Raw genomic sequence first — 25,592 nt, 5'->3', positions numbered from 1 at the left:
GATCCACTAACCATAATTTCCCTAAAGGAAGAAGGGTTGGGGGCAAAAGGGAGAAGGGAAGGAGAGAGTGATTTATAGTTCCTTATCTACCCCTAGAGTCCCATGCTGGAGACATGGGAGGGAAAGCTATATTTAAGGTGAGAACTAGAAACTGAAACCCCTAAGCCCAGAGACTAAGATACGGCTGCTACCAACACAGATCAAAATTCAAGGAAAATCCACACACTCACATAATGGACTATACACAGCACTTAAAAGCATTTCAAAAGTATTTCACTGGTCTTATAGATGGGACAAAGACCCATTGTAATATATGACATTAGCCACCTACAAGCTATATTCACATAAGAGTTTTGAGGGACCCTAGAAGTCATCCAGGCCAATGTTCTCCCTTGTTTTGCAGATGAGGAAACTAAGGCTCAATATCTCAATATCACACCAAGAGAACCAGAGTCGCTTTAGAAACAGCTTTTTATGATTTTGGAATGTTACTCTAGTTTAACTTTCTCTTCTGTGATTTCATCTCCTACATAGGGTGAATCTTATGGTATAATGGCAAAAGTAGTGTCTCTGTGGCCAGGAGACCTAAGACCTATTGCTCACTACTGCAAATTACATCCCTTTTCTGGGTCTCTTCTATAAAGTGAAATTACTTTGTAACTCTGAAGTGTTAATCCTTACAAATTTTGGTCCCAGGGCTCATAGATCTCTGGTTGAAAGAGACCTCAGAGATCTCTCTGTTCAACTTTAGGAGTTTATCTTCTAATTCAACCTTCTCATTTTATGAATGAGGAAATTGAGACTGAAGGAAACCAAGTCACTTGTCCTGGATCACAAAGATGATAACAGCTGAGATGTTGTCTCAGATCTTCTGACTCCAGATTCATTGCTCTCTCCACTGGCCCAGATCACCTAGTAAGGTCCTTTCTAGATCTCAACCATATGATTCTGTGATTACAAAAATAGCCTAGACTTCAAATGGGGAATGAATCATACACAATCCATTAACCAAAAAGGGGCATGAAAGAATTTCCTACAGTGGTTCTTAGGAGCTGTCTAGATTGGAGACTTCATGGCTAAGCAGGTTATTCAGCTGGAAGTTCTAATCCATTTCCATGAAGTTAGAAAAATGTTTCTTGTGCAATTTGAGTTAGGTCACCCCTAAGTGACCAACAGAGAGATATATGCCAGTGGGTTAGAAGGACAAGGAAGGAAGAGACAGTACATGATGATAACACATCTATACAGGCATTGCCAGCTTCTAAAGTGCTTTGCTTTACAGCAGCTCTAGGAGGAAGGTAATACAAATAATATTGTCCCCATTTCCCAAATGGGGTGATCCAGGTTCAAAGTGCTAATAATAGTAAGCATTTACTTACACTTTAAGGTTTGCAAATCTCCATATTTTATCTTATTTGACCTTCACAACAACCCTGGGAGGTAACCACTATTATCATCATCATCATTATTACTATTATATTCATCTTACAGGTTAGGAAACTGAGGTTATAAAAAGTCAAATGACTGGCCCAGGTCATGCATAAGTAAGCACTTCATGCAGGATTTGAATTCAGATTTTCCTGACTTCAGGTCCTGTAGTTTATCCACAGCTAGGTCACACAGATCTTTGAGTCTGGAGTTTGAAACCAAGGATTCCAAGAATAGGACTCTTAATACACACCAAAAAATTAGATGGACACCTGAGCTCTTTAGAACTCAGTAATCAAGTAAAAAGAGTTGTCCAATATAGTCAGAAAACATAAATGAGTCACATTAGACCAGGGGTTCTTGACATTTTTGAGTACATGATCCCCTTTAAGCAGTCAGTATGGTATAGCCTATGGACCTCTTCTCACAATTGTTTTTAATGCATAAAATACTTGGGATTACAAAGGAGACCAATCTTATTGAAATTCAGTTATAAATTTTTTTCATGGACCCCAGATTAAGATTACATGGTTAGCTGTGTGGTCTTGGGCAAACCACTTAACCCCATTTGCCTTGCAAAAACCTAAAAAAAAAAAAAAAGATTATACGGTCCCTGAAGTTCCTTCCAGTTATCAAATTCTATAATTATGTGATTCTCTTCACCTAAAACACCATGAAAAGTGACAATGAACATCACAGGCAAGTGAACAGATGGAATCTGGAATCATGAGAAACTAGGACTTAGATCCTGCCGCTAGAAGTCAACTCAGCTTTTGGTGTCTCTGGGCAACTCTACCATTGTTAATATGCTGTTGGTTTGTCACAGGTGGAGGAAGCTTCCTCATCAAAGATTTCACCATACGGGTCCAGACGTTCCCCCTATACACTGGAACACAAACATTCACATATATACGCATTCAAATATAGATGCTCATTTACATAAAGATACACACACATTCACATATCATGGTTTTAGAAGAGATACCAGTAAACTACCAGTCAACCAGTAGAACTTGGGCTGTTTCCTATGCGAGAGCACACACCACTCTTCCTTTTCAAGCATTTGAAACCTTGCCACTCTCCCACTAAACATAAAAAATAACAGTAACTTCCCCAGTTCCTTATGGTTTTCAAAACAGGTTCACATTCAATGGCGTGTTGAATTACCGTATCATTCCAGTGATGGAGTCAGAGGAAATGTTTTGCTCTCCTCCCATATTTCAGATAAGGAAACTGAGGCTCAGGAAAAATTAGAAAAGTTGTGCAAGATCACAAATTAGTGCAGCTAAGACCAGAATTCAGATATTCTGATTCTTGCCCAAGGGTGCATTCCACTCTACCAAGCTACATTTCTCCCACATCCTGTGAGTCTCATTGCTAGTAGGGAATGTGCTGAAGGAAACTGAATTGGCTGAAGGATCAGTTGTATATATTTCAACCCGAGCATCTATAGCTTAGAAATTAAAATTATAAACCAGGGCTAGATACAAAATCAATGCAAGATAACTCCAGTGGGGAAAGGTACTAGTAGCTAGGAGGATCAGGAAATGCTTTTCTCTGATTTACTACCCGTACCTAAATTCTACAAACTATAGTATAGAAACTACAAACCACAGTATATCGTACCAGCTCCCCTTACAAACACAGAATTCACAAGGCTTAAAATATAATGAAGTTTAACTTGGGAATTAAGAGAAATCAGTAGCTTACTATGAGAACTAGTAGAAAATATATCCACCAGAGATTACCTTCCCCTCAGAAACTGATATAATCTCAGTCCCTTATAGTATCAAGTCAGATAGGACTTCCACTTAAAGGTCTCTCCTTCATATTTCCTTTGAGTATCCTCTGATAGCATTGTTTTTCTTATAACTCTCAATTCTAGTGACCACTCTCTTAAATGTCACCAATTGCTGCTCCCTGCCAGATTGTTTTTGCCTCCTATATTGTTTTGCCTGGAGTTCATATCCCCTAAAGTTCTCTTTAATTCTCGGGAGATAGTAGCCACTCCCTTCCTGAGAGGACCAGCTCTCCATCTCCAAACTCTCTTCATAAATTTCACAACACTTTTTCATGTAGCTAAGTTTCTAAAGCCTTCTCTTCCTTTTCCAAAGGTCTTTTAGTTACAATCTGCTTATGCAAGAGAGCTAATGGAAGTAGACCTCTCCTCGCACCTTACAAATATATCTCTTTCCTTAATTTTATATTGACTCATATTTTAAAAAACCAGTTTGTATTCTCTCTTTCTCAGATTCTGGGTTTGTTGCCAATCTTTGTCTTCACTGCCAATGGGATAGAGGATAAAGAAAAATAACTCACTCTCCTCAATTATTTCTGTCCATTAGGATTTCCTCTTGGAAAGTTGGGTATTTTTTTTTCAACTCAATCAGAATATCTTCTTGAAATATCTAGAGGAGGGAGATGGCAATGGACTGACTACCTTGAAGGAAATTAGTGGGGAGAAGTGCTCAATATATTCATGATGAACAATGAACAAAAAATGACAGGGTTTGTTTGGTTTTTAGCATGCAGCGTCATCCAGTTCTCTCACTTTAAAGATGAGAAGAACAAGATGGAGAAAAGTTAAGAGGTTTGTCCCTAGGTTATGGAAATAGTAAGTAGAACAAAAGAAAATTAGAATTATTATGAGAAATGTTCATACAAAAAAATGGGCATGAAAAGACAAAAAAAAAAGGTAGAGACTTAACAGAGGAAGAAGAAATTAAGAGGCAGCAAGAATACCAAAAGACTTTTATAAGAAAGATCTTAACATCACAGATAACCACAGTGGTGTGATTACAAAGCTAGTGGAGCTGATGGAATTTCAGCTGAGCCATTTAAAATTCTCTAGGATGATGTTGTTAAAATGTTAAAAAAAAATTCAATGTGCCAGCAAAACTGGAAAACTCAGTGGTGGCCACTGAATTTGAGAAAATTAGTTTAATCTCAATTAAAGAAGGGCAATGCCAAAAAAATTGCTCAAATCACCGAACAATTGTGCTCCATTTATTTGCCGGTAAGGTTATACTTAAGATTCTACAAACTAGGCTTCAGCAATTTGTGAACTAAGACTTACCAGAAGAGCAGGCTGACTTTCAAAGAGGAAATAAAAGTTAAATTGCCAACATTTTCTGGATTCTGGATTCAGGGAGTTCTAGAAAAACATCACCTTCTATTTCATTGACTACACGAAAATCCTTTGACTGTGTGGGTCAAAACAAAATGTGGCAGGTTCAAAAACTGCATGTGGACCAAGAAGTTAGAACCGAATATGGAACAACTGATTGGCTTAAAACTGGAAAATGAATATGACAGGGTTGTATGTTGTCACCTTATTTAGTTTACTTACATGCAGAATACATCACATGAAATACTAGGCTGATTGATTCAAGAGTTGGAATGAAAGTTGCTGAGAGAAACATCAACAATCTCAGATATGTAGATGATACTACTCTGATGGCACAAAGTGAAGAATTAAGAAGTCTTTTAATGAAGGTGAATAAGCTGTTAGAAGCTTAACGGCAAAAATAAAACCCTAAGATCTTGGCAGTTGAGTATATCACTTTCTGGAAAAAAAATAGAAGTAGTGTCCGATTTTATATTCTTGGACTCAAAGATCATTGCAAGCAATGAGTACAACAATGAAATCAAAAGATGCTTGTTCCATGGAAGGAAAGCTATGGCAAATCTGGACAATCTACTAAAAAGCAGAGACATCACCTGGCCGACAAAGATCCATATAGTCAAAGCTATGGTTTTTCCATGACTGTGAGGGTTGGACTATGAGGAAACCTGAGCACCAAAGCTACATTTTCAAATTGTGGTGTCAGAGAAGAATTTTGAGAGTTGGTTGGAGAGTAAGAGGATAAAATCAAGCAATACTGAAAGAAATTAATTCAGACTATTCACTGGAAGATCAAACACTGACGATGAAGCTTAAATGCTTTGGCCACATAATGAAAAGCTGGGACTCATTGGAAAAGACTCTGATGTTGGGAAAGATTGAAGGCAAAAAGAGAAGAGGGTGGCAGAGGAGATGAACATATAGTATCATGGAAGCAATGACATGAGTTTGAAGAGACTTCAAGAGATAGTGAATAAAAGAAGGGTTTCCTGTGCAATGGTCCGTGCAATCACAGAGTTGAACATGACAGAAAAATTCAACAACAGCAATTAGCAGACATAGAATTTGAACCCAGAACTGATTCCAAATCCAGTACTCTTTCCAATGCTCCACACTGCCTCCCATAATAACCATTATTCTATAAAAGTTCTCCTCTGATTCCCATTTGTTGGAAGGAGAAGAACCTTGGTTCTCAAAGACTTTGTCAGTCAAGACAAACAAATCACAAAACTAAAGACTTCTAGTAGGTGCCTAGGAATGAATTATATAATGTGTATTCCTTGCAAAGACTAGCCTGGTTAAGTTTAGAAAGGTTTAATGATAAGCTATCTCCAAAGGTGATGTACTCTGAAAGACCATCTACAGAGTCATAAAGGGATTGCAATTTGAATCAGTGAAGTGAGTGTCATGTCTCAGAAATCATGGATACTAAACCAACATTTCTTTATGAACCACATTTGTGAGTTTATTAGGATAGGGAAGTCTCAGGGAGAAACTCTTTCTAACAGTGCAGTTTGGTACCTACTCTTCCACTCAGAGAATTGTCTACAGCAATATAACATTACTGACTTGCCCCAGGTTACCTAGGCAACAGGCATGAGGTAGGATTTTTAACTCATGCCAAAGAAAATACGTCCCCATCCCCTGTTCAACATTTCTCTCCATGTGGGTTATACAAGGAAGAGTCCCATTGTTAGAATCAGCCAACAATAATGCCTAGGCTTTCACTTGACTCAAGTCATCATTAATTCAAGGGCACCATGCATGATTTTAAAGCCATCCAAGTGAACCTCCCTCAGGGGTTCCTGTTACAAGAACCTTCCAGGTGCAAGATGATCTTCTGAAGTCTGACATTTGGAGCTTACATGCCTATTAATTCAGTTTTGAAAGAACACATCTTGTTTTTTGATGTGAGGTTAAACTGGGGACTTTGGGGAGATCGTGGCTGCCTGATTTATAAGAATCCATTATCAAATATACTTCAAGAGGCTCAAATCAGAGGAGGTCTCTCACAAATTTCAAATACTAGCAAACACTGAAAAGAAAAAGATTTGTGGAACTGGGGAATGAGGGACATACAGTAGGATGATGTAGTAAATTTTGAATGGATGGGGGATCAAAAAATGTGGATTTGTATCCCTGTTAAGTTATGTATCTTGTGCCATTAAGCAAGTCATTTAACTTACCTGGGTCTGCATTTTCTCATCTGGCAATTGAGAGATTTGGAGAAAGTAGTCTCTAAGATTCCTTCCTAGCAGGCCCTAGTCTGATCTAAGTGGAGAAAGGTGAGATAAGCTTGGAGAGAAAAATGCAGGATCCTTGTAAGCACTGAAATTTTAAGCCTGCTATAGAATCTAGCCTGTTGACAGAATTATATTCAACATAGTTCAGGCAAAAGAAATGAATTTGGAGAAAGGTCCTGGGTTCAGATCTAGTTCTGCTACTGTGAGAATCACAAAGCCTATCTAGTCTTGTTTCCTTATCTCTAAAATGAGGTGATAGACTGGATGATCTTTAAAGTTTCTTCCAGCTTTAAATCTATGCAAGGACCTGTGATTCTGTGAATCACAATGTAAGAATTTTGCACTAAAGAAAAACTATAGAGTCTTCACTGTTCATTATTGAAAATCATTCTCAGCCTAATGATAAGTCTTTATTTTACATTCTTTAAGAATCTCAATAGATCCTTTTTAAGTGATGTCCATTGTGTCCCAATCAAAGACTCAGAAAGGTTCATAGGAAGAGGGCAAAGATGTGGAGTTGGAAGGGACCTAAAACATCATCTAATCCAACCCTCTCATTTTATAGATGAAGAAATGGAGGCCAAGAAAGATGGATAGACTGACCCATGATCAAAGACTAGCAAGTGGTTGAGCTGAGGTTTGAACCTAGATCCTCTGACTTTTAAATAAAATAGTCTTTCACTATCCTCTAATTTGAAATAGCTCAATCCTCCCTCTGTTGAGTTACTTCACTCACTTATGATTCATTTTTAATAAATTATATGTCATTCTTTCAAAGTACTGGAGAGTTCCCCATTCACTGGCTTACTTTGATTATAGGATGTCACTCCTTGGTTGCAACAGAGCTCTTTGACTGATGGCAGGCCCTGCTCTGTAAACATCTTCTGTTGCTGTATTTCTGGAAAGCTCTACCCAGATTTCTCTGCTCAACCAAAGGGAAGGAGATGAGAGAAGACATATTCACTACCCAGACAAATTACTTTTCTTCCAGACATATTTGTAAAAACTGACTGGAATCCACTTCATCACAGGCGATGTAATGATAAAGTCTGGCAAAATATCCTCCATGGGGGAAAAAAGGACAGACAGTCTCAGGGAAGCAGGAGAAGTTGATGGATTATTCTCTGGAAATGGAATCAGCCATTTGTTTAGCTAAACAAGACTATCAATCATGGGATCAATAACTTCAACCATACAAGGACAAGTAGAACCAAATAGATTTTTCTCAAAATCCAGCAAAGTCTGCTCCCCAGAAAAAAATTAAATTGGCAGAAGCATTTTATCCTTAAGTCATCGGAAATTCACTAATGCAGAGAAAATGATATCCCAGAGGTTTTAAAGAATCCATTATTCCTTTTCTTGATATTTCCCTAGCTTTAAGGAGTTGGGTGTACAAAAGCTAAGATTGTTAGATTTGGAGACATAAAGACCTGAATTCAAATCCCCTCTCAGATACTTACTAGGTGTGTGATGCTAGGCAGATCATGTAACTCCTCTCTTTCTCAATTTCCTCATCTACAAAATGAGGAGTTAGAATTTGTTGACCTTTAAAGCTACTCCCAATTAGACCCAGAGTCCCTTTGTCTTTTGTACTTTGCCTTTCTTTGTAGCACCAGGACTTAGCACAGTGCCTTTAATAAATGTTTATTGATTGATTTCTAACTCTAAATCTCTGGTCTTATGTTCTATTTATGAACTAAAGAGGAGGTTAAACCTTGAGAGCCTTTAGAGTAATATAATGGAACTCTTTGCAAGTTGACTCTCCTCCCTTTCTGACCCATGGGCCATGTTTATACCCATGAAAGGAAGAGCTGGCAGGCTTCCTGAGTCCAAACCTATCTAGAAATTGTCTCTCAACAATTAGCAGCCTGAGGGTAATGGGGATCTATATCTCCTGAAAGGTTTGCAGTTTAGTTGTAGTGGGAATGACCTCTAAATAAATGTCCTTTATCAATTGGAAGATCCTTTAAATAGGCAGCATCAATGATCCCAGGGTGGAGACTGTGATGGCTGCTGGGTCTTCTTGGAGTTCTTTAGTTATCTTTCCAGGGAGCCTCAACCCTTGGAGTCTTTAATGTTTTTCTCTTCAGGGTGAAGTTCTGTTTCAAGTTGGTTCAGAAACCAGACATCTAGGTTTAGAAGATACAAGAGCTCAGACAAGAGGTTCAGAGAAAGAACTGGAAGAGACCTAAGAAATCATCCCAACAACCTCCTCATTTTATAGATGGGATGAGATCCAGAGGGGAGTGACTTGTCCAAGGTCACACTATCAATAGGTAGCAGAGCTGGGATTCAAAACTAAGACCCCCAATTCCAAAGCTACACTTGTCATTCCACTAGCTGCCTCTCCAATCCAATTGACTAGGAGTGATCCTTCAATCATCATTTCCAACTAAAATGGTGAAATCATCAGTTTGTTTTTTCCATTCTTCTGAGCTCTCCTCCACCCCATGCCCTTCCCTGGAATATTTGTTCTCATGATGTCCCTACATAACTAGGGGTAAACCAGGTTTTCCCAAACTCCAAAATTACCCCTCAGGTCCCATTATAACTCCATAAAAATTCCTATTCCCTCAAGGTTTTGGTTAGTTAATTCACAGATAAAACATGAGTTAGGAAATTAATTTGTAGTAATTAGTAATCAATTGTCATTAAATGTTGGGGGAAGATATCTGTTAAAGGAAGATGCTTAAAAAGTTAAAGGAATGAATCTCTTGATGGAAATTTGGTTGCAGGAAATAATAATAGTAACCGGAATTTTATGTTTTGCAAAGTTTTATATATTTTATCATATCTATTCTTATGAGATAGGTACTCACCTACCTGTGAGATAGGCACTATTATTATAATATACCCTTTTACAGAGAAAGAATTGAGGCACAGAGAGGCTAAATGACTTGCTCAGAGAAGTAGAGGTCATATTTGAACTCAGGTCTTCTGGATTCCAGTCCTCTATCCACTGTGTGAGAGCAGGAGTGTCTAAGGATACCTGAGGGTGAAAGGACATACTGTAATAAGGGAAACAACCAGGGAGGTCACAGACCATCAGGTTTAATTACCTATAGGTTGTGGCAAGAGGAGCACAGGGGTCATGATGAGCCTGGATGAGGTTTCCTGCCTTCTAAAGCTGCCCTTCTAGGCAACAAGAAGCTTTCATTACTTTCCTGGATCTTTCACCCTCCAAAATAGTAGGGTCAGGATAATTCACAAAAGCAGGGTAAGTCACTGGTTTAATGATGTTCTTATCTAATGACTAAAGTCATTGGTTTAGATGGCAATCTGACAAACTTATCTAATTGGTTTCCCAATTATGATGCCACAGGAAGGGAGATGCTGAGGAACTGCCAGAGAATGTCCAAGATATCCCATCTCCATATCAATCACAGAGTTAGGAAGTCTTCAGCAATGGGCAAGTCTTGAAAAGGGATAGGTGGACTCAGAAAGAAGAATGAGAATATTTAGAACACAGGAGCCCAATGTATCTCAAAGGCAGGAAATACAATTTCTAAATTACCACAAATACCAGACCCATTCAGTTGGTTCCAATTTAATTTCAACAGACAAAGGAAATATAAATATACACACAGATTAACTCAAAAAAAGGAAATCCACTAAGGTCAGAAAAGTATAGCAAGACTGAAGTAGTCTACATTCTTTTTTTTTTAGGTTTTTGCAAGGCAAATGGGGTTAAGTGGCTTGCCCAAGGCCACACAGCTAGGTAATTATTAAGTGTCTGAGACCAGATTTGAACCCAGGTACTCCTGACTCCAAGGCCAATGTTCTATCCACTACGCCACCTAGCCACCCTAGTAGTCTTCATTCTTCAAAGGATTTCTAATGGAGAAAACATTTTGGTTTGTTTTATTGATGCCTTTTGTTTCTACATCACAATCATTTCTAAATCTATCCCTTTCTCCAATCTCTTCCCAAGGAATTTTTATTTACAAAGAATAATTTAAAAAAATAATTCAAGAAGACCAATCAATATATCAATTTGTATTTGACAATATCTATATCTATATCATTCCATAGCCATGGTCTCCCAACTATTCAGTTGTCTCTTTTATGTTATTATAATGACACAGCAGTTGGGAAAACTGGAAAGTGGTCTAGCAGTTTGCAAGTCTTAAGCCAATACTTTAGGCCATATTCCACAATGAATTCTAAAGCAATATTTTATCTTAATATTAAAGAAAATAATTAAATCATATTCTCTTCAGAGCTATGGGTAGAAAATGAATTGCTAGCCAAACAAGGGATAGAAGTAATTACAAAAGGAAAAAATGATTACATGAAACTGAAAAAGTTCTGCACAAATAAAATTAACGTACCTAAGATAAGAAGAAAAACAGTAGATTGGAGGGAAAAAAATCTTTGTATCAAATTTCTCAGATAAAAGTTTGATATTTAAAATTCAGAAGCAATTCAGTCTAAAAGTCTTCCCCAAACAAATAAGTAGTTAAATGATGTGAAGAAATAGTTTTGAAAAGAAAAAATGTAGACTATTAACAAACATATAAAAGAATGTTCCAGATAACTGATAATAAAGGAAATGCAAATCAAAACACTGAAGTTTCACCTCACATCCTACAAATTGGCAGAGATGACAAAAGATGGGAATAGTCAATGTTTGAGGGCCTATGGAAAGGAAAAAAAAATGTTGATTGTTGGGGTAGTTGTGAAAATAATTCAAATTGTCTACATAAAGTGGAATAAAATGTTCATATTCTTTGATCCAAAGATTTAATTACTAAGTTTATATCTCCAAGGAATTTATTATAAGAAGAAGCTTTCCAAATACACCAGAATATTTATAGTAGCATTCTTGTGTTAGAAAAGATGTAGATTAGGGAATGATCAAACAAATTGGAGTATAAGAATGTACACAGTAAACAATATTTACTGTGCTGTAAAAATCAAAAAATATGATTTAAAAAACAAAGAAGTGTGGAAAGATTTACATAATCCAATGTAGGATCAAGAAGAGCTCAGAAAATAGCAGTTTCAGGGCAGCTAGGTGGCGCAGTGGATAGAGAACTGGCCCTGAAGGACCTGAGTTCAAATACACTTAAGAATTACCTTAATAATAACAAAAAGAAAGAAAGAAAATAGCATTTCCAGGGACTACAAGTATGTAAATGAAATGAACAATTGTAAAACAATCAGAAATGAATATTGCAAAATTATAAGAATAAGCATAGCTCCAAAGAAGAAAGATGAGGAAAACATCCTCATCTTAGGTCTTTGCAAAAGAGGGACATTCACAGTTGTGATACTTGCACATCTTTTTCAGACTTTTTCAATATATTGATCAACTTTGCTAATTCTATCTTATTTTTAAAAATATTTATCACATATGATGGTTCTCAGGGGGGAGGATAAAGGGAGAAACTATGTCAACATAAAAAAGATATCAATTAAAAATTATAATAATCACAACGAATTTGAGTTTGTCTTGTTCTTTCTACTTAAATCATTGTAGTCACTGTATATTCTTTTTCTGGTTCTACTTTTTTCTCTCTGAATCATTTCATAAAAATTTTCTTATGCTTCTCTAGATTCTTCGCATTCATTATTTTTTAAGGAGCAGTAATATGTCATGATGTTCATATACCACAATTTGTTTGGCCATTTCTTAATCCACGGATGCTTTTTTTTCCATTTCTTTGCTTCTCATAAAATGATACTTTTGCTGTGTATATGGGGACTTTCTGTCTTTGACCATCTTTTCCAGAAAAGACTTTAAAGAGGATTCATATTTGTAAAGTGTATATTCTTATAAGTATTATATTCTTTCAAATAATGATCATTTGATCCAAGGGGGATAACAACCTTTTAAAAGGCTTTCTCCCCCTTCCAATTATTTCAGTCTCAAAGAACTATCTTGTATGTGTGCCCCATGCAGGTGTCTGCTATGCTGAATTTGGAGTACGAGTTCCGAAGACCACTGGGTCAGCCTACACCTACAGTTATGTCACAGTGGGAGAGTTTGTGGCATTTTTTATTGGCTGGAATCTGATCCTGGAGTACCTGATAGGCACCGCAGCAGGAGCCAGTGCCCTAAGCAGTATGTTTGACTCCCTGGCAAATCACACCATCAGCCGCTGGATGATTGACAGCGTGGGGACTTTAAATGGTCTGGGTAAGAATCTGAGAAAACACTTAGACTTCAGCAGATCCTTGCATAGCCATCTCTTCAGACCCCATGCAACAGATACATCCTATGAGATTTCAGACTCATTCTACCTCTTACTAATCCCAATCAAATATATTTATTCATTCCCTACTCTGTGCTATGCATAATGGAGAAAAAAAGGCAGGTTAAAAAAAAATCCTACCTACAAAAGTTTGTAATATAGTTCAGTTGAATTAAATTTATTCCATTTAACTAAGGTGAACTTCTGGTCACAAAGGAGACTGGATCCAAGTTCAAAGGACCTGAAAAAGCCTCTTTTCAACCCTAGTATCTGATCCTATTATTTTAGAAGGAAGGAGAAAGATTTCATTCTCTTTCCTGTATCTTCTCCAGGACATTTCTACAATAGCAGGCAAGTCTCTTAGGATCATAAATTTAAAGCCAGAAAACACCTCAGTCAGTTCAACTCCCTTATTTCACGAAAGAGGGAACTGAGTCCTAAAAAGGTGACTTTACTTGCCTAAAGCAATGCAGGTAGTCAATATCAGAGGTGTAATTTGAACCAAGGTCCAATCTCATCATTAATATTATGATCTTATATTTCTTAAAATTTGCAAAGCACTTATAGATATTTTCTCATTTGGTACCCATAATAACCCTGTCAGCTGGCATTACAACTAATATGATTCCCATTTTTAGAGATGGAGAAACTGAAGGTTAGAGATAAAATAACTTACTTATATAAGTGGTGGGATTTGCACTGAGGTCTGAGATAATGCTCCACTATATCAAAGTCTGTTTCCCTCTATGAGGTTGCTAAGAAAAAAAGAAGAAAAAGAGACTATACTATCCAGCTATCTTTAAGAAGAACAAATACATCAAGCCAAAATGAGCATCTCCACTTTTTGCCATATTGTCCAAATAGATCTCAATTATGGACTCTGCAAACATTTTAGAGATTATTGAGTCTGACCTCTTCATGTAAGAGATGGGGAAAGTGAGACCCAGGGAGACTGAGTAACTCACTCAAAGTTCCACTACTAATAAATGATAACACCTGAGGAGAAGCCAGGTCCTCCAGTGCTCTCAGCTCTGCAGTACTGAGGGGCTTCCCTTGAGTCTCTCTCTCCTGTTTAGTTCTAGAAGAAAAGAGCTCACATGCCACAGAATTAATTTGCTAATGAACAAATCGAAGAATATCATGCCCTCCTCCCACCATATATTTTTTAATATTTGTATTAGCTTCCATGTTGTATTGCCTTTTAACCAATAGAAAGTGTATTCCTTGACAACAAATACTATTTGTTTTTATCCCTTTCTCCCCATTACCATACCCATCTACCACAGCAGATGCTTAATCAAGATCTAAGTCAACAAATATTTGTTGATGCTAAACTCTGGGGATACAAAAGAAAGGGAGAATGCAGTCCCTACCCTCCAGATGTTTACAATCTAATGGGGAAAACAAAGCATTAAAAAAAAGGTTTTGGGGAATAGGCTATAATAATAAACACTTGTTAAATGATTAATAGGTTGCTTCAAGGCCAGGGGGTAGAGGTTTAAATATGCAAGACTTAGAGGACCTGAATTCAAATCTTTCATCTATCAATCAGTCAATTAATATTTATTAAGTAACTATTACACTTCAGGACTGGTGCTAAGGGTTGGGGATAAACAGAAAGGCAAAAGACAGTCCCTGCCTTCAAGGAGCTTACAATCTAAAGAGGGAGTCAGCTGAATAACACACATGCCATAGATAGGATAAATAGAAAATACTCAAAGAAGAGAAAGTACTAGAAAGGAGGAGAAATGAGAAATGCTTCCTGCAGACTCTCTGGGACCCAATATCCTCATCTGTAAAGAGAGGGAGTTGGCTACATGACCTCTAAAGTCTAGATCTATGGGCCTATTAATTCAATTAGATAGCAGATAGAACAGTGGACCTGGAGTTTAGAAGAACTGAGTTCAAATCCAGCCTCATACACTTAGTCTTGTGATCCCAGACAAGTCATTGAACCTCTGTCTGACTCAGCTTCCTCCTCTATAAAATGAGGATAATAATGGCACCTATTAGCAGGGTTGTTGTAAGACTCAAAGGACATAATAACTAGAAAGTGTTTAACTCCATGCTAGTATACAGCAAGTATTGCATAAATGGTGTGTTATGACTATACGCCTACTATTTGTCAGGCACTTCATAAGTGATGACAATACAAAGACAGAATCAAAAAAAAATAATCTCTAATCTTAAAGATCTTATATTCGACTTTCCATTGTCTCTGCACATTCATACACACAGGCAAAATCTGTTGTAGTATCTTCCAATGGTTCTCAATCTTCCTTATACATTTACAAAAACTTAAGAAGGAAATGGGAAAAGGGTGAAGCCAAGAGTAGAATCTAACATTTTTAATTAATGATATTACAAAACCTTGCAAGTAGGAATTAAGAGTTTTGCCACATAAATATTATACCTATAATTCTAATTTTAGAAAGACAAAGTAAATAGAGCAAAGACGGTTTTGAAAAACCTTAGATGGAAAATGCCATCCACATCCAGAGAAAGAACTATAGAATCTGAAAGTAGATCAAAGTATACCATTTTCACCTTTTAAAATTTATTTTTTGTTTTTTTCATTTTCATAGTTTCCCCTTTTCTTCAGATTCTTCTTCCACAGCATAACTAAAATGGAAATATGTATGAAACCATTGTACATATGTAACCTAGATCAGATTAATTGCTTCTCCTAGGGTAAGGGAACAAAAAGGTGGAAGGGAAAAAACTCTATAAAAACGAGTGCTGAAAACTCATTAAATACATGATTTTTTTTTAAAAAAGTAAAGTAGGGAGTAACTAGGTGATGCAGTGGATAGAGCACCGGCCCTGGAGTCAGGAGGACCTGAGTTCAAATCCGACCTCAGACACATAATAATTACCTAGCTGTGTGGCCTTGGGCAAGGCACTTAACCCCACTGCCTTGTAAAAAATAAATAAATAAAAAGTAAAAAGTAAAGTATATTCCTCATAACAAAGGAAATTGGAACTACTACTTATCCCCATTTTTCAGATGAGAAAAACTGAGGGTCCTAGAAGTTAAGTACTTTGCCTCCAGTGAATTAAATGACAAGGGAATTGTAAAAACCAAAATTTTAATCTTCTGCCTCCAAGCCAGGCATTGTTTCATGAAAAGCAATATACCTCAACCAGTCTGCAAATACGCAAATAGGCAGCCTACAAATATGGGCTGCAACACATGTGTACGTACGCACATAAACAAACAGAAAAGATTTCTAGTCTTCTCTAATCCATGCTCTAATCTCCCCAATATTTCTAAAGCAAATTGGTGTCTCATGGTGGAATTCCCATGGCCATTTTTCTCTGACTATGAAAGTAATTGGTGCCTGCCTCCTCCGTGTTACAGGAAAAGGAGAAGAATCATATCCAGACTTGTTGGCCCTTGTCATTGCTGTCATTGTCACCATCATTGTTGCCCTGGGAGTGAAAAATTCTGTGGGCTTCAACAATGTCCTTAACGTGCTCAACTTGGCCGTGTGGGTGTTTATCATGATTGCTGGACTTTTCTTCATCAATGGAAGCTACTGGGCTGAAGGACAGTTCCTGCCTCATGGATGGTCAGGGGTAAGTTTCTTCCAGAGTTATTGGTAAATGAGGTTGGTGATTGAAGGTATTAAGGGAAGGACACACCAAGAATTGGAAGGATCAGAAACAGGTACATGAAGAAAGTGGCAATCCTATCTGATCTCAGTTCTTTCATCAATAAAATAGCTGCAGTATCTCCCTAGGTAGGACCAAGTTCTTTATAAACCTCAGTGTTGTCACTGTCAGCTGTTCCTTGCAAGAGAAACATAGGAAAAAGGTCTAGTTCATTTTTGACAAAATGACCCTGGATGCTTATGCAAAGCTCATGAAATTTGTCAAGAAGGCCTCTTGGGGGGGGGGTGGCTAGGTTGCACAGTGAATAGAACACCAGCCCTGGAGTCAGGAGGACCTGAGTTCAAATGTGGCCTCAGACACTTAATAATTACCTAGCTGTGTGGCCTTGGGCAAGCCACTTAACCCCATTGCCTTGTAAAAAAAATAAGTAAATAAAGAAGTCCTCTCTGGGTGATCAGTGGATGCTTCCTTCCAAACTGACTGGTTTTGTTATTTTAGAGTTTGCTGAAAGTGCCCTCCCCTCAAAGATAAAGCAGCTATAGTGTGATTGAAAGAATTATGAATACAACACCAAATGCTTGTGATCAGAATCTTACTCTTTCTGGGTTTTTTTTTTTTACATGTGTGATCTTGGGGGAGTAATTTTTCCATTTTTCTCATCTATAAGATGACAAGGTTGTTCAAGATGATCTCTAAGGTTCTTTCCATCCTAATTCTATATTCCATTATAGTGCAGGTCCAGAGTGGCAATATGACTTGTCCACGGTCCTGCTGGTGACAGAACTAGTATTTGACTCCGATGCCAATCTACAGCTATAGTAAGAACGTGGAGTTATATAACCTCCTATACTAAATCTATGGTCCAATAACCAGAGATCACATGGAAAGATATGAAATAATTTTTCATATTTATTCTAAAGTTCTTTTAATTTCCTCCTTAACACCTCATCATGGTGTAAAAGTGACCCCAAGATGGTGCCCAATGGCTGTAGAAGAGTAGTACAAACCTTCCCAGGCCCACCAAGCAGGAAATTCTTTCACTCTACTCATTCGAACATAAGAAATGGATTAAAAGTTCAAAAATAAGTCAATAAAACACTCAGATGATGTCGTTTATCACCCTACTTTGGTTAGCCTTTTAAACTCCCCATTTTAAATTCCCCATTTATCCATTAGATGAGGATGGCAAGTAATTGACATCAGTTATTTTTAAAGACATAGTTCTTACTTTTGAAGGGAACTTAAAAGAATGTGGCGTGATAGCTAACATCTATGATGATGGATGAGTCATGCCTTGAAGTATGATGTTCAACTGTTAAATTTTTATTTCCCTAAACAACCTCAAAGTGACATAATTATAGGCTATTGGCACTGGGAAACATTTTTAAAGATCTTTCAGTTCATTCCATAGTCTTCAAACAAGATTACTCTGGAATAATCCCAAATCAACAAGGGTGGCTTCTGGTTTTTTGGTTCCCCATGGAATCCAAGAATGAAGGGACAGCTAGTCCAATCCCACCATACCTCAAGTAAAAATGCTCTCTAGAGCCTCACCAACAAGTGATCATTCAATCTTTTCCTTCAGTTTCTTTACTAATAAGAAACTCACTACTTATGAAGCATTTGCCTGGCACTTAATAAATGTTGGTTGACTGACAGTCTTTATAAAAGGAAATTTGTTTCATGGGACTATGTAGATATATGTTGTTGAGATATGTATTTGGGAGGCTGTTTATTTTTTAATATAGTCAGAGTGGAATAGTAAGGGAAACATTCATTTTAAATACTTTTTACCCAAAAAATTAGAAATAATTTTAAAATATTGAGCCAAATTGACTTCCATGTTCCTTCTATGCACTAATCCCATTTTTAATCCAAAATGGCTCTACCAGAGCCAAGACTAGACTTATTCAAGACAATATAGACTAAACGTAATCATGCTTCCATTTAACAGCCTTTCAAACTAACCCCTCCCAGTCTTCTCTTCTCACTAAATATTCCAATATTTCAAGTGCCCTTGACATCCCCATTGCCGACTTCTGGAGTGACAGTCAATCTATGGTCCAATAACCAGAGATCACATGGAAAGATATGAAATAATTTTTCATATTTACTCTAAAGTTCTTTTAATTTCCTCATTAACACCTCATTGTGATGTAAAAGTGACCCCAAGATGGTGTCCTATGGCTATAGAAGAGTAGTACAAACCTTCCCAGACCCACCAAGCAGGAAATTCTTGCAACACCTTCTTTCATTATACTCACTCAAACATAAGAAATGGATTAAAAGTTCAAGAATAAGTGAATAAGTGACCAAAAATAAGTGAAGTGACATTCTGTCACTAGTTTAAAAACATGGTGCCAAAAAGGAATGAAATGCACTCATATTTCCAGACTTTTATACTTTCAGTGCAGTTTTTCTCATGTTCAACCTGAGTGACTCATGCTCTTAACTTCAGTCATTTCTTGGCATCCAACCTAGATTACTCATGATCTTTTATATCTTCTCATCTGAAAGGCTTTAGTAAATTCAGGTTTCTCATGATCTCCAAACTGCAAAATTTGAACTCCTTGAGTATGTTTCATTTCCAGTCCTTGAAATGGATTTTTGATAGTTGCTCTCTGATACTTTCTCATCTACCCACAAGTTTATCCACAAATGAGAATTCTAGGAAGGGGTAAGCCATGGCATGAGTAGGAGTGAAGAATTGACTCAGAGATCAATGCTCTTGATGTTATGTAGTAGAAGTTAAGTATAATTTGAATTCAAAAGAGTGGGGTCTGAATCCCAGATCATCTTTTTAGTTTTGCTTTTTTTTTGGTGGGGGGGGCTTGGATAGGTAGGTAGATAGGCAGGCTCTGTGCTACAGAAAGGGGTCTGGGGAAATGCAACAGATGCACTCTGATGTCCATATTCTATGTTCTTATGTATGTATCCAAACCTCAGCACCAGACTCAGTTTATTTATGGTAAAACTGCATTGCCAGGGGCAATTTTCTCTACTGCCCAGACATATGAGATTGAAGTTCCATTCTTAATCAATGGAGCCAGTTGGCTTTCATTTCTTCCCTGACTCAGTCTATATACCTAACCCTAGCTAATTATCTTATATAAAATGCCATTGGTCACCCTAAGGACCAGGAAAGAGTATGTGAGTGGTCCACTGTAATGCCTTCTTCTTGACTGGAAACTAAATGCACAAAAATCATTGATGAGAGGGGAAGAAACATCAGAAGGAGACATTCCTTTCTGAACATGGACATTTCCGTGGACAAATGGAAAATTTGTTTTGCAGGACTCCATATATTTGTTATTGGGATTTTTTCTTCTTTATTTTTAATGTTCAATGAGAGGGACAAGGAGAAGTATTTGTTTAAAAACAAATGCCTGGGGGTTGGGGGAGGTATTTTACAAGGCAATGGGGTTCAGTGGCTTGCCCAAGGCCACACAGATAGGTAATTATTAAGTGTCTGAAGTCACATTTGAACTCAGGTCCTCCTGACTCCAGGGCCGGTGCTCTATCCACTGCACCACCTAGCTGCCCCTAAAATGCTTGTTTTTTTTAAAAAGTGAATTAAGAAGCAACATCTTTGTCTCCAAATATGAATATCAAAGTCGTTCAATAAGCAGCATCATATAAGAATTTTATGTAGAGCACTATGTTATTTGCTGAGAATGCAAAAATTCACTCTCCCAAAGCAGATCATCACCTTCTCTTTAATTAATAATGTTAGAGAATCTTGGGGGCACCGAGAAGTTAAGTTGATTAAGTCAAATAGCCAGAATGTCTCAGAGGCGACACTTGAACCCAGATCTTCCTGAATTAGAGGTTGACCTTCTGTCATGCTACTTTTTACTGGGAGAGATATAGAATGACAGATTTAAAATTGGAAAAGACCATAGATATGACCCATTCCAAACTCCTCGTTTTGCAGAAAAGGAATCCGAGGTCAAAAGGTGAAATGTTTTCCCAAGGTAGTATGGTTAGTAATGATACAGCATGAATTAAGGCCACCTCTGACTCCAAATCCAAAAGGTTCTTTCCATTGTACCACACTCTACCCAGAAAGGTAAGACATGATCTCTACCCTCAAATGACTACAGTCTAGAAGGGGAAATGAGACATGCATGTAAGATAAATAAACTATAAATTATTATATAAGTCATAAGAGGTCTCATAAAGTGCAATGAGAAGAGCTGAGGGAGAAATCACTTCCAAATGAGTATATCTGAGGGTGGCTAGATGACGCAGTGGATAGAGCACCAGCCTTGGAGTCAGGAGGACCTGAGTTCAAATTCACACTCAGACACTTATTAATTACCCCATTGCCTCACCAAAAAAAAAAAAACCCACAAATGAGGATATCTGGGAAAATTTTATGGGAAAAGTGCCATTTGTTCTGCACCTTGAAGGATAGGTGGGATACAATGTCCAGATACAGGAAGAATATAAACAAAGTTATTAAGATAAAAAATATCATAAGGTATTTGCAGGAAACAGAAAATAATATAGGCTGGCTAAACTGTGAGTGTGAGAAAAATAGTTGTCAGGCTAGAGAGGTCATTTAGATCTAGGATGTAAAGGGTCTTGAGTCCCAGGATTATAGTTTGGACTTTTTTTGATTGGACAGAGCCAGCCTTTAGAGCTAGGCATAATGCGTTTTTTTCCTCCCCATGTGCATCATTGTATGTGTTACCTTTTTTAAAAAAAGATTCCTGGGCTCCTGGCCACTTTTCCAATTTACTAAGGTCACTTTGAATCTGATCCTATTTTCCAAAGTGCTGGACACCTGCCATCATTGTATCATCTGTAGGTTTAATGAGTTCGGTCTACATTTCAGTAGCCAGGAACAAAATAAACAATTGCTAGGGAAGTAGTGATCTCATGGATGAAGACATTTCCTTCATCGAGGTGATTTGCAACCCATTCATGCCCACTCTCCCTATGCAACTTTTGTCCCTATTCTCTAATAATTTCACCAAAAATGATTCACCCAATATGGGAGGTGGGACATTATTTTTTTTGACATCACAATGGGGGTTTAATGACTATCCATCACTTAAGTCTACCTCACTCTTGCCCCATATCCAGTGCCTTTTTTCTTATGTCTCATATATAGCTTTGATTACATACTTTCCATCATTTTTCCTTCAGAAGTCCTTATATGCACTGTACAAGTCTGATGGTGCTTAGCATGAGCCTTTGTCCTTCTCTATGAGGGACCTCAAGTTTAATTTTTTTGGAGATCTCAGAGTGCTACAACACAAAGCCACATACCCATGAAAGCTTTAGGTTAGATTTATGAAAATTCTTTGAGAAACTAATAAGAACTGTTCCCTTTATCAACTTTTTAGCCTTTGGAAGATAGGATGAACTGAAAAAAAGTATTTTGTGGACCGGGACTTATTTGCAAGGCAGTAAGAAGACCCTATTGAATCATAGAAGTAGATGTTTAGAGTTAGAGGGACCTCAGAAGTCATCAAAAAAAAAACAACATCCACTCATCCTCCTTGCTTCATAGATCCAGACCTTGCAGACATGGATCACTGAGTCCAGCTCCCTAATTTCACAGATGAAGAAACAAGTGAAGTGATTTGCCTGAATTCACAAAGCTAGTAACTATTTGAGGCAGGATTTGAAGTCATGCTTTCCTGACTACAGGACTATCTACTATGCCACCTACCTGTCTTATTTTTTTTTATTTGACAAAACTAAGGGCTAGTAAAGTCATAACATTCGTCCAAGATCATTTGATTCCAGATGCTATGTTTTTCATGACACTAAGGTTCCTCTCAAGATGATGCCACAGAGCTATGAGTCCACAAATGTCATTTCTTTCAGATGGCATTTATCTCCTTCTGCCCTTTCAGACAGTCACCACCTTACTTCAGCTCCCATCACTTTTCACCTGGACTATGACAATTGTCTCCTAACTGGTCTTTCTGCCTCAAGTCCCTCCCCTCTCCAATCCGTTTTCACCTCAGCTTCCTTAATCGCAGACTCAGTTATGATCATGTCACCCTCCTCACACATACTTGGGAAACCCTAGCTTTATTTACAATCAATTATAAAGTCCTTTGTTTGACATTAAAAGCTCTTATACCCTTGGTTCCATTCATCCTCTCCAAATTTCTCCTTCCTCCATTTTTTTCAACTTTCCAAATGACTGTCCCTCTTGCCTGGTTCCAAGGTAAACGTGGCCCACCATTACCCAGGGCTTCAGGTTTCTTGTCTTCAAAATAAAATATCTATCTATATAATAAAGTCCCTCTAAGCTCTCAGTGCTCTAGTGTTCTCAGGGTCTCCATAATAATTTGAAAGGGTTAATGAACATTGTGTCCATCTCCTCCTGCCCTTTCCTCTCACCTCCCTACACCCATCACCACCTTTCTTGGTTCTCATGAACTGAGGAACAGTTTACTCACTTACAAGATCTGGGTCAAATGCTTCTTTGGTCTTGAACAGCTCAAGAAAAATAAACATCCCCCACCCCCATATCAAGTAACGGCTGTCCCGCAGATGAACTCCGACTACCATCTGCAATTCCTCAGCCTCCGGATACTATTTAATATGTATGTGCCTTAGATTACTTGTTCCCGATGCTATCTTTTGTATTTTTCTTTAACCAAACAAGATATTTTAACTGTCCAAATAATTCCTGGGAAAAAGTCCCTCATAAGTGGTACAGGGAATGTCTGTAATGTCCAAACACAGCAAAAATGGTTTGAGTGGGCTCTATGTCACACTGCATTTATCATACTTATTAACACATTCCCCCACCACCACCACCATGCTAATGGGCAAGGGGACCAGAAAGCTACAAATTCCCATTCATTTCAGAGCGGGGTCTTTTTTAGCACTGAACAAAAGACACTGTGGTGGCTAATTAAAAACTTAGAGTCTGGTGAAGATGGTTGGCCAAAGACTTGACCTACTCATTGACAGCTTTTTGCCACCCCACACCCAAGCATTTGGGGTAGCATAAATGGCATGGTTGATTTTGCCAATTAATGAAGCACCAGTGTTCCAGACACTAGGGTCCATGATATAATGGTTCTGTGGAATGAATGACTTTCTGTCCTGATTCCCATTGGAATTCAATTCGATAAACATTAAGTGCCTGCTGGGGGCCCACCATTGTGCTGGGATGCAAAGAGCAAAACAAAAATCCCTGCCCTTAAGAAGCTTATTTTCTAACAGAATATACACAGGTAATAATTATGTGTAACTACATATGAAAGAATGTGTATAATAAAATACTATGTGATCAAAGTAGGATCACAGATCCAGACCTCAGAGGACATCCTGTCCAACCCCATCGTTTTACAGATGAGGAAACTGAGATCCAAGAAGTGATTCACTTGAGATCACACAAGTAGGAAATATAAGAACCTCTCTTTTGTCTACTGTATCAAATAAATACAAAATAATTTGAGGAGAAGGAATTTCTAAAACCCAGGGGAATCAGGAAAAACCTCATTAGGAGATGTGCTTAAGCTGAGTCTTAAATAGGACTCTGTATTTAAAAGGTAAAGATAAGGAGGAGGAAAAAACATTCCAGACAATGCTTCAGGATAAGACATTGTGGAAAATAATTCCAGAGATTAGATTAAAATCATAAACACCATAATTTTCATCAGTCTCTTCCAGAGAAGATTATACCTGAGTGGGTCTGGGAGTCCTAGAAGTCATCTCATTCACTCAAGACACTGGACTTCATATTCCCTGACTCTAGAAAAGAATTGGCTCTCTTGGAGAATGTAAGCTCCTTGAAGGCAAAGGTTTTCCCATTTTTGCCTATATCCCTAACGCCTAGCATGGTGCTTGTCTTTTTTAAGTAAATTAACTTGAAGCAAAAATATTCACAACAAGCAACTAAATAGAAACATTGACAAAGCCATAAATGTCATAGGTTCTAACCTTAGAGCCAGGAAGATGGATTTAAGTTTCATCTCTTCAAATAGGCAAATCACACTCACCCATCCAAGGCTCCTTTTCCTCACTCAGCCTAGCTGTGAGGATCAGATGACTTAATGGAAATAAAGTACTATACAAATTTTAAAGGATTCTAGAAATGTCAGCTTTTACTATCATCATCAGCAGTAGTTGAAGTAGTTTGACCTTCTTCCCCACAACACCATGGATGACCATCCAGAAGACCTGGATCCAGGTGCCCTTCTGATGCCTACTACCTGTGCCTTCTCAGAAAGTGAGGGTGTTGGCTTAGATGGTCTCTGAAGTCCCTTACAGTTCTAACTAGGAGGTTACAATGCTATGTTGGTAGCCATCAAGGGGAAGCTCCAATTTCTTTGTGTGAGACAACCCTTTTACTCTTTATTTCTGAGAAGAGCTGGAATCCTGTCTTCCTCTAACTTTAATTCTTTAGTCCTTGATTTGCCCTCTGAAGCCACATAGAAAGAGTCCATTGACTCTGACATATGGCAGCCTTTTGAATACTGAAAGGCAGAGGGAGTTGAGTTAATGGAGATTGGGTGGGCAGAAGCCCCTGGGAACGGGGACAACTGATTCAGAATACAGGCAGAAAACACAGAAGTAGGATCTAGGAGGGGCGGTCACTCTCAGTATCTCTCCCTCTCTCCTAAAAGATAGAAGGCACTTTTCCAGATTCACATTCTACTTTAATCTGATGCTGGAGGAGCCCATACAAGTCTATTAATTCTACTTTAAGGGATTCTCTGGAGGAGAAAATAAACTCTCAGATCAGTATTTGAAGTGACATGCTTCAATTTATGAAATCACAATCCCACTCTCATCTACTGGAGACAGCTGTCAGCTAAACTCTCCTCATTTAAGTTGTATGTCATCGCCTCCACTTTTGGGACATCCCACACACCCAAACTTCCATCTTCATTGTCTCCTCATATTCCCTCAGTCGCCCCCAAAAAGGTCATCATTAGTTTGCCAAAGAAAGCAGCTCCAGCCTCAAAAAGGAAGGGCAAAATCCTACATTCACAAAGACCAATG

At 37.9% G+C, this 25,592-nt stretch overlaps 1 protein-coding gene across 1 annotated transcript in view; it reads left to right on the top strand.

The window, feature by feature from the left end:
* SLC7A14 (solute carrier family 7 member 14) overlaps positions 1–25,592 on the top strand; it is a 91,211-nt gene that overhangs the window by 26,708 nt on the left and 38,911 nt on the right. Inside the window, exons 2-3 of the mRNA XM_074192519.1 lie at positions 12,701–12,937; positions 16,354–16,571. Coding sequence (XP_074048620.1) covers positions 12,701–12,937; positions 16,354–16,571 — 455 coding nt within the window. The remainder of the gene's footprint in view (positions 1–12,700; positions 12,938–16,353; positions 16,572–25,592) is intronic.

Source organism: Macrotis lagotis, chromosome 6 (assembly GCF_037893015.1).
Source record: "Macrotis lagotis isolate mMagLag1 chromosome 6, bilby.v1.9.chrom.fasta, whole genome shotgun sequence".
Lineage (NCBI taxonomy): Eukaryota > Metazoa > Chordata > Mammalia > Peramelemorphia > Peramelidae > Macrotis > Macrotis lagotis.
This window is presented reverse-complemented; position numbering and strand designations above follow the sequence as displayed.